At 43.3% G+C, this 15,673-nt stretch overlaps 1 protein-coding gene across 1 annotated transcript in view; it reads left to right on the top strand.

Moving 5' to 3' along the window:
* The window catches only part of LOC134454925 (myelin and lymphocyte protein-like), a 14,228-nt gene extending 821 nt beyond the window's left edge, over window positions 1-13,407 (top strand). The window contains exons 2-4 of the mRNA XM_063206017.1: window positions 1,463-1,627; window positions 11,217-11,375; window positions 13,307-13,407. Of these exons, the coding sequence (XP_063062087.1) occupies window positions 1,463-1,627; window positions 11,217-11,375; window positions 13,307-13,396 (414 nt within the window). The 3' untranslated portion in view covers window positions 13,397-13,407. The remainder of the gene's footprint in view (window positions 1-1,462; window positions 1,628-11,216; window positions 11,376-13,306) is intronic.
* Window positions 13,408-15,673: the final 2,266 nt, after the last annotated feature.

Genomic DNA, 15,673 nt, shown 5'->3' on the forward strand with positions numbered 1-15,673 from the left:
TGTGTGTGTGTGTGTGTGTGTGTGTGTGTGTGTGTGTGTGTGTGTGTGTGTGTGTGTGTGTGTGTGTGTGTGTGTGTGTGTGTATTCCTCCCTCTGGCTGGTCATCGATGTGTGACTGTGTTCAGGTGCATTCAGGTAAATTGGGCCATTCTCTTATATAATATGCAAAAAAAGTGGCCCAATTTACCTGGATTCATCATATACAGTGAGTCCAATATGTATTTGATCCCTTGCTGATTTTGTTGGTTTGCCTACTAACAAAGACATGATCAGTCAATAAATGTTATGATAATATGTATTCTAATATGGAGAGACAGAATATCAAAAAGAAAATCCAGAAATTAACTTAAGAGAATATATATTAATTTATTTCCATTTCATCGAGCAAAATAAGTAGGCCTATTTGATCCCCTGCCAACTGATTACAGTTCCGGGCCCACAGACCAGATGGGCACTTCCGATCAACTTGTCATCTGAATTAAAGACACCTGTACATACTGTAGGGGTAATCCCACATTGATTGGACGTGAGGAATATTCTTCCTCACGCAAGGGCACCAAAATATGTGTGTGTGTGTGGCTTTTTTAACATCCTTGTGTGCATACAGTGTATTGTGTGTATATGATTTTGAGTTAGTATTTTTGTTCAGGTCTGCTGGTTGTATTTCACATAACCATTCAGGAACATGCCGTACACATTGACGTTTAACCTTTAGTTTGGATAATAATCCTTTGCGTGGCATTGTGTCGCATGCTGGAGTCGCCATGCTCCCTGAATGCCCCTGTGCCGACAGGGGGACAAAGGGGACCGTTGTCACAGGCCCTGGGAGCCATTCTATTGGACTGGAGGGCCCTTTCAGATGACTTTGTCCTGGGCCCAGCGAAAGCTGTCAGCAGCCCTGTATACAGCATTACATCTCTCTCTATTTCTCTTTCCCTCTATTCCTCTGTCTCTCTCTCTCACTCTCCCCCTCCAGGTGTGTGGAGGTGCAGCCAGAGAGCTAGTTTTACAGAATAGTAGACCGTTCTCAATCACTTATTGTATTGTAACCACTGGTCCATCACTGTCAATCACCAATGTTAAATGCTCAGTATTATTTATTACTTCATCACTTCACTGGTATTGGACAATCACTGTTACTTGTCCTGTCTTGCACTTGATGTCAGTCTGTAAATGTCAGTCCTGTGTATGTCTATGTCCTTCATGGTATAGAGAGAAAACGTAATTTCAATTTCCTTGTATGACCTGTGCATATGAAGAAACTGACAATAAAAGCTGACTTGACTTGAATTCCCTTGCACCATTGCTCTTTCTCCAGGTGTGTGGCAGTGTGGTGTGGATGGTGGATGTTGCTGGTGCTGGTGAAACCTACGCTGTTGGTCTGGGCCCTAGTTTTCTTACTGATGCAGTATAAAGTTTTAAATCTCTCTCTATTTCTCTCTCTCTCCCCCTCTTTCTCCAGGTGTGTGGCAGTGTGGTGTGGATGCTGCTGGTGTCTCCTGGTGCCCTGAAGGCTCCCCTGTTGGCCTGGGCCCTGGCGGTCTCCACCTCCTGCTCCCTGCTCTCCACCCTCTGGCTGCTCCTCTTCTGCTGCGGCTGCAACACCAGCCGCCTCTGGCTCATAGCGGTACGTGTGTCGTGTGTGTGTGTGTGTGTGTGTGTGTGTGTGTGTGGTGTGTGTGGTGTGTGTGGTGTGTGTGGTGTGTGTGTGTGTGTGTGTGTGTGTGTGTGTGTGTGTGTGTGTGTGTGTGTGTGTGTGTGTGTGTGTGTTTCTCTCTCTGGATGGTCATCGATGTGTGACTGTGTTCAGGTGAATTCAGGTAAATTGGGCCACTTCACTTGGGCCATTCTCTTATATAATATGCAAAAAAAGTGGTCCAATTTACCTGGATTCATCATATACAGTGAGTCCAATATGTATTTGATCCCTTGCTGGTTTTGTTGGTTTGCCTACTAACAAAGACATGATCAGTCAATAAATATTATGATAATATGTATTCTAATATGGAGAGACAGAATATCAAAAAGAAAATCCAGAAATTAACTTAAGAGAATATATGAATTTATTTCCATTTCATCGAGCAAAATAAGTATTTGATCCCCTGCCAACTGATAACAGTTCCAGGCCCACAGATCAGATGGGCACTTCCGATCAACTTGTCATCTGAATTAAAGACACCTGTACATATGTAGGGGTAATCCCACATTTATTGGACGTGAGGAATATTCTTCCTCACGCAAGGGCACCAAAATATGTAGGTAAAACTACATTTATGGATACGGGGACTATTCTTCCTCACACACGGGCACCAAAATGTGTAGGGTCAACTACAATTAATGGGTACGACGTTAAATGTAAGGGAAGTACAGTAATGTAATTATAATTACATTAATAAGTATACAATTCTTATACAGTTCCAAATATGTAATGTGTTATTACTATATGTGAGGAATAGGAGTATAAGAAATGATGCATGAAGAGTGTGTTAAACTCTTCACGCTGGGTATCAATAATGTGTAGGTGTGTACTTATGGAATCGTCAATTGTCTAATTAATGATTGCATAAAACACGGTTCATGACCGTCTCATAAAATCATGACCATTATTGACAAATAATCTGAAGGTTTTGTGTGAATTCTTTTCTGGTTGACTTCGTAGAAATTGTTCAAATAAGACAAACACAGTTCACCACAATGTACATTTATTGTAAAAGCATCATCCGGTCATAACACTGATACAGCCAATGTGACTTGCAGGGCATAAGGACTTAGGTAAAATATACAATATATACACGGGGTATGAGGGGATGCGCTATGCATGTGTGTGTGTGTGTGTGTGTGTGTGTGTGTGTGTGTGTGTGTGTGTACGCTATGCGAGAGAGAAAACGAGAGAGAGAGAAGGGGGAGGCGCGCGCTCTCTGTGAGCCGCGCACTTCTGTTACCGCATGTGCCGAGCGGTGGGAGGAGATAGAGAGAGAGATGTATGTTCTATGAACTATGGTTCAAATGATTCTGCGCAGCTCGTCGCGCAGGACCGAAATATGAGATACGAGGAGGGGCGTTAAGCTTTCGGCTGATGAAGCGGGAAACTATCTTCAAGATGAGAATTCAAGCTAATCAGAGAATACTGTCCTTTGTCTAAAGGCTTTACAGTATGTGTGGGGGGGAGGGGAAAAGGAGCGCTTGGCGCCTTTTCCCGACAATAGCTTACGTTCTCGACTCGATAACTCGATGGGTTAAAACACGGGTACGTGTATCTCTGTGAGTGGATAATTTACATGTGGGTGCAAGTATGGCCTATGGCAATATTGCAACTAATGTAAACTAAGAATAGCGTGTGGCTATCTGTGGTGATGAGAGGGGAGAAAGAGAGAAAGGAAAGAAAGAACAGATAGAACAAAATAACCCAAAATAAAATATATCACACTCTACAAGTGTGGATATTTAAACACAACTCCTCAAAGCTATGTAACAGTTCTAACTGAATATCTTTGCCCAAATTCGCGTGCTTACTGTTATCCTTGGTAGGAAGAGAGAGAGAGAGATCCTTTGATCTCTCGGGCGAGGTGGGTGTGTGCGTCTTCGTGCGCACGAGGTCCTTTTGTTCTCCAAGCTCGCAGGTTCTGTCTGTGGGGCCAAGCGATACCACGCGCCGTTCCGGGGCACGAGGTTGCAATGTGTCCACAGAAGTCTTGCTTCGTTGAACGGGGAAAAGGAAGGTGGTATTTCGTTGTGTAGTCCGATTGTCTTTGCGGTGCCGTCCTGCGAAGGTCCAATGAAAAAGGGGTGCACGCAGGTCCGCTCCACGCGTAGTAACTATACCGGCTGTCCACTCTCTTGGGGGGGACAGACAATCAGGCTCAGCCGAGTCTCCGTCGACTCTAGGCGAGGTCCTTGAATTCGGTGCTAGTAAAAAAAAGATTAACAATTGTCCGTACAAAAGTTATCCTATAGCGCGTGGGTTCCTCGTGGGTCCTGACTCACTGCTCTCCTAGCAGTGTCCGCAAAAGTCAAATGCAATACAAACGAAAACCGGTTGAAGGAAGAAATATATCGACGTAGTGTTAACCTGGCCAAGATAACTTACAGTTTCAATAATTTCTAAAATAGACGTCCCTCTTAGGAGACGTGTCTCGACACGTCTCACATCTTGATGGAGGAAAGTCGGGCGGGGAAGAGGGGTGATAGCATACCTGTACCAGGGGTTTTATACATACGGGGCGGGGCTGAGCCACGTAATTCGAACCAGGTACAGTATAGAGAGAAAATGGTGGCTGTATTTTACAAAATGGTGGCCATTCGTAAAATAAGTGGAAATGAATTAAACGTTAGGGGTAATAACGCCTACAGCTCCCCCTTTTGGCTATCGAAGGGAGATTGCAGTGTCTCTTTGATAGGCACATGGCACTTTACTCCTGTTTAAGTTCATTTGTCCAAAAGTGGTAATCCAATGTTTGTCCATATGGTAATTCCACTGTGCGCTGGAGCGCGCTATGTCCATGATGCTGTGAGGTCCAAGGACGGTTCCTGTGGAGTGTCCTTTGGAAAAGTTCATGTGATGGGCATATGAATAGTCCATGCAGTAGCACTCTGGGCTGAGAATGGGCATAGCACTTTGGGCAATAGATTTTATCTGTCTAGAATCTAAATTCAAACAAACAAAATCATGAAAAATAATAAAAGAGAAGAGAAGAAAGAGAAGAAAGTGAAGAAAAGGCATGGTGAAGGGGAATGGTGGAACCATGTGTCAGCTAGCCTAATCTTCGTGGACACTAAGGATGGCGGAGCTTTTGACGTCTGCAGCTGTCAATCACATAGCCATGTGGTCAGTGTCAGTTGTGTTGTTGTTGTGAAGCATGCCGTGGCATGAGGCGTGTATGTGGATACACTGTGGAGTGAGGTTGGAGAGATGGAGAGCTCCATCTTACCAGTGTGTGAATAACAAACAAATGTAACATTGCCAAAACTACAACTAGATATATTAATGTGAGTGCATTTTACTAATGGTACTTTCGTGCTGGTTTACCATAACGCTACTGTTAGTCAGGTTGGCGCTGCGCTGTCCTTCGGGCCCTGAAGGGTATGCTTGCCTATGCACTGTCTAAAGCATGCGTGCGTAAAATGGGATCGCATATAACAATCTTGCATAGTGTGATGGAATGTACAGTGTTGGTTAGTAGGTTAACTGTGACTAAGACTTATGATGCATATTTATGGCTTTGGCGAAGTATGCAAATTTAGTCTGTGAGACTGATGTCTGATGTTAGTCTGTTAGTCTGTCGCGCTATGGGACAGGGATGAGTCGTGCTGGACCCAACTCTGTCGCCGCTGGCGACGGTGACGCGGAGTGTGTGACTCTGGCTCGCTAGAGCTTTGATCAGATCCATCTGACGAGTCGTGCTCACTCGCATCGCGCCATGACTGTGCAGAACGGGAGTCGGACTCCTGGGAGCCGTGGTTGGTCCACTGGTCCGGATTATGAACAGGTTGGCGGTTGCGCCTTCTGTTTCGTTTACGCCTACGTGTGTTGTGCGTAATGTGGCTGTCATGCTGATAAGGGGGCTGTCCCCCTCTCGCTATAATGTTCTGCTGGTGGTGCCATTCGTTTTGCTGTGGGTTAGTCAAGTGTTGCTTAGGGCCATCTCTGTCTGGCCCCCCTTTATGGGCCGCTTCGAAGCTCGTCAGCCGGGGCTGTGCCGTGGGCTGATGGCATGGGTTGAGAGCGCATGGCTGAGACCTGTCTGCAGGCGTAGCGGCCTCCCAAACCAGCTGTGCGAGCCGGCGCATTTCAAGCATCGTGTGGCGTTTGCGCCTACACGTGACTTTAACCTCTGTACGAATGCTACCATGGAGATTGTGTAAGAAGAGTGATTGAAAATGCGCATCTTCTTCTAAGCCTGGTGTTGCCCTACCCTCAAAGTAGGCTGTGTGTAACCGACTGAAATATGCGCGAGGGGGTTCAGACCTCTGATGTCTGACCCTCAAAGCATTGAGCACCGCAGACGGGTAGTCTCGAGGGCGCTCGTACTCTCCTATCATCCATGCGCGTAATTTGGGATAGCTATCAGCTATGTCTGGGGAAAGTGAATCCAAATCCTTGCGCACTCTGGGGCCGGATGTTTTCCAAATTAGTTTAACTTTCTCATATGACGTTGCGTCTGGTATGTCTTGGAAACATCGTTCTATTTCTCTGAAATAGTCACTCACGTGTCTGTTTGTACCGTAAGGGTCAAACTTCTCAACATCTTGTGCTAGTATATCAAGAACACGGAGTCTAGCTACGCGGGTCGTCTCTGCGTTACGCGTGTGAGACCCATCGGAGCAATCTGTCTCTGAGCTGCTGTGACAATCGCGTGTGCGGGGTCTTCCCCGGGCTGCGACTGACTGTGGGGTGACTATGGGGACAATCTCGTTTCTGTCTACCTCATACACTGGACTCTTTTCCTGGGTGGCCTTCTCGCTGGCTTGCGTGGAATGGTCTAAGTGTGTCACCTGTATTGTCTCGGGATTCTCACGAGACGGGAGGAGGGGCTGCTGTTCTACAACATTCTTACTACCTATTATGGCTGCCTCCAATATGCTCATGCGATTAGAAAAGCTTTCTTGCGTGTGCTTAAGATCATTTCTAATTTCATTGGCTTCTCTAGCTACCTTCTCACGGTCAGCTATGACGTCATGCACTTCAGTGCGGAGCTGGTTGATTTGCAATCTCAGCTCGTGGGATTGGAGCAAAATTAACATGCCTATTGCTTCTTGGCTATCGGCAGTTGATTTTGGGGCATTGATTTGCAATAGCGTTTTCTGAATTTCTAGCGTGCATTGTTCCTGACTGAGATTTTGAACCTTCAGTCTGTTATGCAACGAGACCTGGGTAAGGTCTGCGATGAGATCAGAAAGCTGCGGGTTTTGACCGCTTTCTAGACAGTTAGAGGGTGCCATTTTGTTGGCAACAAAATGAATAACTAATTATGCTGGTAATTAATCTGTTAATTAATTTAAATTCAATTCAAAATAATCAAACTGTTAATTACAGTAATTCGGGGTTTACTAACTAACCGTTGCTGGGGAGTTAGTATGTTCTCACACTGTCGACTACTGTCTATACGCATCTGAATGTATATCCTAGCAGTTGTCTAATGCAAACAGTATTTCATCTGTATTTGTACAAGTTCTAGAAGTCATTAAACCAGTCCTCACACGGGGCACCAAAATATGTAGGGGTAATCCCACATTAATTGGACGTGAGGAATATTCTTCCTCACACGGGGCACCAAAATATGTAGGTAAAACTACATTTATGGATACGGGGACTATTCTTCCTCACACACGGGCACCAAAATGTGTAGGGTCAACTACAATTAATGGGTACGACGTTAAATGTAAGGGAAGTACAGTAATGTAATTATAATTACATTAATAAGTATACAATTCTTATACAGTTCCAAATATGTAATGTGTTATTACTATATGTGAGGAATAGGAGTATAAGAAATGATGCATGAAGAGTGTGTTAAACTCTTCACGCTGGGTATCAATAATGTGCAGGTGTGTACTTATGGAATCGTCAATTGTCTAATTAGGCTAATGATTGCATAAAACACGGTTCATGACCGTCTCATAAAATCATGACCATTATTGACAAATAATCTGAAGGTTTTGTGTGAATTCTTTTCTGGTTGACTTCGTAGAAATTGTTCAAATAAGACAAACACAGTTCACCACAATGTACATTTATTGTAAAAGCATCATCCGGTCATAACACTGATACAGCCAATGTGACTTGCAGGGCATAAGGACTTAGGTAAAATATACAATATATACACGGGGTATGAGGGGATGCGCTATGCATGTGTGTGTGTGTGTGTGTGTGTGTGTGTGTGTGTGTGTGTGTGTGTGTGTGTGTGTGTGTGTGTGTGTGTGTACGCTATGCGAGAGAGAAAACGAGAGAGAGAGAAGGGGGAGGCGCGCGCTCTCTGTGAGCCGCGCACTTCTGTTACCGCATGTGCCGAGCGGTGGGAGGAGATAGAGAGAGAGATGTATGTTCTATGAACTATGGTTCAAATGATTCTGCGCAGCTCGTCGCGCAGGACCGAAATATGAGATACGAGGAGGGGCGTTAAGCTTTCGGCTGATGAAGCGGGAAACTATCTTCAAGATGAGAATTCAAGCTAATCAGAGAATACTGTCCTTTGTCTAAAGGCTTTACAGTATGTGTGGGGGGAGGGAAAAGGAGCGCTTGGCGCCTTTTCCCGACAATAGCTTACGTTCTCGATTCAGTGGCTCTATGGGTTAAAACACTGGTACGTGTATCTCTGTGAGTGGGTAATTTACATGTGGGTGCAAGTATGGCCTATGGCAATATTGCAACTAATGTAAACTAAGAATAGCGTGTGGCTATCTGTGGTGATGAGAGGGGAGAAAGAGAGAAAGGAAAGAAAGAACAGATAGAACAAAATAACCCAAAATAAAATATATCACACTCTACAAGTGTGGATATTTAAACACAACTCCTCAAAGCTATGTAACAGTTCTAACTGAATATCTTTGCCCAAATTCGCGTGCTTACTGTTATCCTTGGTAGGAAGAGAGAGAGAGATCCTTTGATCTCTCGGGCGAGGTGGGTGTGTGCGTCTTCGTGCGCACGAGGTCCTTTTGTTCTCCAAGCTCGCAGGTTCTGTCTGTGGGGCCAAGCGATACCACGCGCCGTTCCGGGGCACGAGGTTGCAATGTGTCCACAGAAGTCTTGCTTCGTTGAACGGGGAAAAGGAAGGTGGTATTTCGTTGTGTAGTCCGATTGTCTTTGCGGTGCCGTCCTGCGAAGGTCCAATGAAAAAGGGGTGCACGCAGGTCCGCTCCACGCGTAGTAACTATACCGGCTGTCCACTCTCTTGGGGGGGACAGACAATCAGGCTCAGCCGAGTCTCCGTCGACTCTAGGCGAGGTCCTTGAATTCGGTGCTAGTAAAAAAAAGATTAACAATTGTCCGTACAAAAGTTATCCTATAGCGCGTGGGTTCCTCGTGGGTCCTGACTCACTGCTCTCCTAGCAGTGTCCGCAAAAGTCAAATGCAATACAAACGAAAACCGGTTGAAGGAAGAAATATATCGACGTAGTGTTAACCTGGCCAAGATAACTTACAGTTTCAATAATTTCTAAAATAGACGTCCCTCTAAGGAGACGTGTCTCGACACGTCTCACATCTTGATGGAGGAAGTCGGGCGGGCAAGAGCGCGATAGCATACCTGTACCAGGGGTTTTATACATACGGGGCGGGGCTGAGCCACGTAATTCGAACCAGGTACAGTATAGAGAGAAAATGGTGGCTGTATTTTACAAAATGGTGGCCATTCGTAAAATAAGTGGAAATGAATTAAACGTTAGGGGTAATAACGCCTACAATACTAACATGCATAAAAGACACATTGAATCAGCAGAATCAGTCCATAGTATGAGTGAATCAGTCACACTCCAACCTCACCAGCATGGGAAAGACCAAAGAGCGGTCAAATGATATCAGGGACAAGATTTTAGACCTGAACAAAGATTAAATGGTGCAAAGCCACAAGAAAGAGACTGAGTATTAATGACCCAACTGTTGATGCATTTCTTCCAAAATGTGAGGAATACAAAATGACTATCCATCAGCCTGTCTGGGGTTCTATACAAGATTTGACCTTTTGTGGATTTGATAATCATGAGAACAGAAAGAAAGCACCCTAGACCTGTACGGGATGAACTAGGCAATGATATCAAAGCTACTGGGACCAAAATCACTGAGAAAACTATTGGTAGCACTTAATGCCACAGAGGTTTAAAATCCTGTAGTGCACACATGGTACCTTTACTTCAGAAGGAGCCTGTGCAGTCCCACCTGAGGTTTGCCAACGAACATCAGACTGGTTTAGGATACGATAAGGAGGTGCTGTAGTCAGATGAAACCAAAATCAAGCTTTTTGCCATTAAAACAATTCAATGTGTTTTGAGAAAGATAGCTGCTCCGTATGATCCCAAGAACACCCTCCTCACCATCATACATGAAAGTGGTATCATCATGGTTTGAGGATGCTTGTATGGCCAATGCACAGGACAACTTCACATCGTCAACGAATGGATGGAAGGAGACATGAAATGTGCAATCCTGAGTGCAAACGTCCTTTCCTCCTTCACTACACTGAAGGTGGGCCATTTTTGGATCTCCCAACATGACAATAATACACAACATACAATCAAAGCAACAAAGGAGTGGCTCAAGAAGAAGCATATTAAAGTCATGAAGTGGCATAGGCAGTCTTAAGTATTAACCCTATAGTAATTCTATGGAGGGAACTGAACCTCCCATTTGCCAAGCTACAGCCACAAACTATTACTGTTTTAGAGATCATCTGCAAAGAAAAATGGGCAAAAATCTTTTCTACTATATGCACAAACATTGTCATCAACTAAAAGAAGCATCTGACCTCAGTGCTAGACAACTAGGGCTTTGCCACAAAGCACTTTATCTTCTTTAGCTAGAGGGGTCAAATACTTATTTGCCTAAATTAAATACAAATAAATTAAAATGTATTATTTTAAGTTATTTTCTGGAATTTCTTTTTGATATTCTGTCTCTCCATGTTTGAATACATATTATCATAAATTTATAGACTGATCATGTCTTTATTAGTGGGCAAACTGGCAAAATCAGCAAAGGATCAAATACATATTGGACTCACTGTAGTTTTGCTGTTATTTACTATGGCGCTGACCCATACAAACGGCAGATTTGGTAATAGCCTCGTCTGCCTATTGATAAAACCGGCTCTGCCCTCATCTCTCTCTGCAGGATGTGGTATAGGCCTACCTTGTGCTGGCTACATGAAAGTATGAAAAGAGTATGAGTATTCCCAAAGCAATGCGACAGAATGTGTACAATTGTTTATATGTACATGTATGCCTGTCTTGTTGTTGCTGCGCTGGTCCACCTGAGCAAGTGGTGTGTCGGGCAGTCATCACCAACGTCTAAATATCTCTTGGAGAACAAGGCAAACACATACTCCGTGCTGACAATCCGGTGCAACAGGCATAGGACCAGACATTAGTAAAAAGGAAATCAGGTGCCACACAGATGTCTTTTTAGTTCTCTATTATTTATTTACATTAACGTTTCGAAAAAGCGTCTTCATCAGAGTACCAGTCTAAATCTCTCTCTCTCTCTCTCTCTCTCTCTCTCCATACAGGATGCTGTGTACCATGTGCTGGCTGCGCTGGCCTACCTGAGTGCAGGTGTGTGTCTGGCCATCATCACCAATGCGCTGGCGGCCCACAAGCACATCAAGTGGGCGGGGCATCGGCACGGGGTTGTGGCCATGCTGTACCACTACTTCCTTGCTGCTACGGTACACACACACATGCGCATACACACACACACACATGCGCATACACACACACACACACACACACACACACACACACGCACGCACGCACACACACACACACACACGCACACACACACACACAATCGCACACTCTCTCTCTCAGGCAGATGTACTGTGCATACATACAGGCAGACGGACAGAGAGATTTTAGATACAGTGAGTCCAATATGTATTTGATCCCTTGCTGATTTTGCCCGTTTGCCCACTAATAAAGACATGATCAGTCTATACATTTATGATAATATGTATTCAAACATGGAGAGACAGAATATCAACAAGAAATTCCAGAAAATAACTTAAAATAATATATTTTAATTTATTTGTATTTAATTTAGGCAAATAAGTATTTGACCCCTCTAGTTAAAGAAGATAAAGTGCTTTGTGGCAAAGCCCTAGTTTTCTAGCACTGAGGTTAGATGCTTCTTTTAGTTAATGACAATGTTTGTGCATATAGTAGAAACTATTTTTGCCCATTTTTCTTTGCACATTATCTCTAAAACATTAATAGTTTGTGGCTGTAGCTTGGCAAAGGGGAGGTTCAGTTCTCTCCATAGAATTACTATAGGGTTAATATTTTGAGACTGTGTAGGCCACTTCACGACTTTAATATGCTTCTTATTGAGCCACTCCTTTGTTGCTTCGACTGTATGTTGTGTATTATTGTCATGTTGGGAGATCCAAAAATGGCCCACCCTTCAGTGTAGTGGTGGAGGGACGGACATTTGCACTCAGGATTGCACATTACATGTCTCCCTCCATCCATTCATTGACGATGTGAAGATGTCCTGTGCCTTGGCCAGACAAACACCCTCAAACCATAATGATACCACTTTCATGCATGATGGTGAGGAGGGTGTCCTTGGGATCATAGACAGCAGTACTCTTTCTCAAAACACATTGAATTGTGATAATGCCAAACAGCTTGATTTTGCTTTCATCTGACTACAGCACCTCCTTATCATATCCTAAACCAGTCTGATGTCCGACTGGCTCAAGTGGGATTGCGCAGGTTCCTTCTGAAGTAGAGGTACCATGTGTGCACTACAGGATTTTAAACCTCTGTGGCATTAAGTGCTACCAGTAGTTTTCTCAGTGATTTTGGTCCCAGTAGCTTTGATATCATTGCCTAGTTCATCCCATACAGCTCTAGGGTGATTTCTTTCTGTTCTCATGATTATCAAATCCCTACAAAGGTCAAATCTTGCATAGAACCCCAGACAGGCTAATGGATAGTCATTTTGTATTCCTCACATTTTGGAAGAAATGCATCAACAACTGGGTCATTAATACCCAGTCTTTTTCTTGTGGCTTTGAAGCCCATTTAATCTTTGTTCAGGTCTTAAATCGTGTCCCTGATATCATTTGACCACTCTTTGGTCTTTCCCATGCTGGTGAGGTTGGAGTGTGACTGATTCACTCATACTATGGACTGATTCTGCTGATTCAATGTGTCTTTTATGCATGTTAGTATGTACAGGTGTCTTTAATTCAGATGGCAAGTTGATCGGAAGTGCCCATCTGGTCTGTGGGCCCGGAACTGTAATCAGTTGGCAGGGGATCAAATACTTATTTTGCTCGATGAAATGGAAATAAATTAATATATATTCTCTTCAGTTAATTTCTGGATTTTCTTTTTGATATTCTGTCTCTCCATAATAGAATACATATTATCATAAGATTTATTGACTGATCATGTCTTGGTTAGTAGGCAAACCAACAAAATCAGCAAGGGATCAAATACATATTGGACTCACTGTAGTAGACAAGTATAGCCACTAATTTTGCCGTGTGTGTGTGTGTGTGTGTGTGTGTGTGTGTGTGTGTGTGTGTGTGTGTGTGTGTGTGTGTGTGTGTGTGTGTGTGTGTGTGTGTGTGTGTGTGTGTGTTTGCAGGTCCTGGCCTTCCTGACCACCCTGCTCTACATCATCCATGCTCTGTACTCGGTCAAGCGAAGCCAGAGAGCCCCGTACACTGCTATTTAACAATTTAGAGCCCCATATATGGTTATGTAACCCTCTAAAGCCCCCCCCCCACACACACACACATTTAACCCATTTTACCCATTTAGAGCCCTGTACACGGCTATTTAACCCTTTAGAGCACTGTACACAGCTATTTAACCATTTAAAGCACTGTACACTGCTAATAAAGCCTTTACACACCCTTAAACCGCTATTTGGTAAAGAATATCTGTGATACCATGGAAAAGTTGTCATGGTGAAGAGAAAAGGCCACTTGCAACCACTGCTGTCAATGTTTTATTGTTTATTGCATTTGTTTACACAAAGACACCAACACATTGGCCTCCAAATGATCAGCCTTCAAAGTTGCTTCCCTCTGTTAAACTGTTGATCAGCTGATTAAGAGCTTATTTTATTTCAATTGTTGTTTTCAATAAATTATCTTCTCTTTTTTTGGTTTCATGTTCCTATTCATTGTCCTGGGAGATGGGGGGAAGGGGGGTTGTTGAGTACTTCCAAGGTATTTGCTGTTCTATGCATATCACATTTTTTTTTAACCAAAATGTTAGTGAAAGTGAAAGCCCACCTGGAAAACTCTGACTCCCATTGTAATTGTGACACAACACTGCACACACCGAAAATGCATTTATGCCTCACCCATGCAAGGGGGCGGCCCTCTGATGGTGCAATGCGGCAGGACTGTGCCATGCTCAGGGTAGCCTACCTTACCCATTACTGCCCTCATTAATTTCTGTTATTTGAGCATCATCTACACAGTAATGACTTCAAATTGTGACAATCCTTGCGTTTACATGAGACACTTAAGTCCGATTTAACTCACTTTAAATCTGATTAAAACTTAATTCCACCCTAAAAATATCATGTAAACACTTACCGAACAGAATTTAAGTTTATTCCGATTTTAACTTAAGTCCGATTAAAGTGGGTGGTTTATTCCTCTTTTAAATCCGATTAAACACGTTCCTCTGTCATGCAACCTTTTATTCGGAATTACAATAGCCTAAATCCAGTCGTTCCACGCATGCTCGTTGACCACATGATGGCGCCAAGAGACCGTGCTCTTTGCCAGTGAGAAAAACATGGCGGCACTTCCTGTTGATTTTCACATGAAAGTTTTGCTTAATTTAAAGTCCCTAAGCGACTATAAATGTTGTGGCTTCCATATATTGATGTAAAAGTGCCCCACGAAGTAATGAAGCACAACAAAGTTACTCCACATCACCCTTTCACCAGTTCGTTTTTCTAAGCTAGGTGGGTGCTAACTAGCATTTGAAAGAACCAGACCCAGAGGGGATATCTTCAGCCTTGAGTCCACTGAGGGAATTAATTTTCGGGCTGCTTGTCCCAGTAGTAAACAGAGTTCCCCGGAGGTTTGGCGACCACGCCCCCACGCCTTATTTGGCTCACTCAGCACGTGCGTCCTCAGTCCAATCGCAATGCTTTATTTTCCCCAGACGTTTAATCGCATTTAAGTGAAAGTGCCATGTATACACGTCACAAAATAACTCTTAATCCGATCTACTTAAATCCGATCTATTAAATCCGACTTAAAAACATCATGTAACCGTAGCAATTGAAGGGTTAATATTTGTAGATGCTAAATGCCTATTGTTGTGTTCAAGTGTTCAGTTTAAGCAACAACTAAAACCCTTGTCCAAATCCATGTCATTGTATTGGCCAAGCGCTAAAAATGTGAAATTGGACAGTGAAAATCTGAAGACCAGGAAATGTGTTAAGACAAAGCAAATGTCTATTTACATCACTATTTCTAAAGTACAATGAAAGAGGCAGCACCTTGCTTCAAGTCTTATTTTTGAAAGTTTTATTTTAATATAGCACAGATGAGTTTTTTGACAAGTGTCTTCTTCAGTGTGCAACAATGAAACAGTATAACCAAACTGAACACCCATTACCAAACAACCAATGACATTGGCATGTTTCAATCAGTCCAAAAGCAACCAATTGGTAATACAACCATTACTACATTTAGGAAGCAGGTCAGAGCTATCTCTATCACTTTCAGCAAAATAATTACAAATATAGCCAAGTACACAAATACTGAAAATACACTACATTAAGAAATGGAAAAGCTAATGTAATTTTACTTACTACATTACATTACATTACAATACACTTAGCTGACACATTTTTATCCAAAGTGACTCATACTTATTTTAAGTAGGGTACAGTCCCTGAATCAGTGGGGTTGCGTTGCTTGATCAAGGTCACCTCAGTCATGGAGCATGGTGGGGAGTGGTAGGGTGGGATTCGAACTGG

Source organism: Engraulis encrasicolus, chromosome 1 (genome assembly GCF_034702125.1).
Source record: "Engraulis encrasicolus isolate BLACKSEA-1 chromosome 1, IST_EnEncr_1.0, whole genome shotgun sequence".
Classification (NCBI taxonomy): Eukaryota; Metazoa; Chordata; class Actinopteri; order Clupeiformes; family Engraulidae; genus Engraulis; species Engraulis encrasicolus.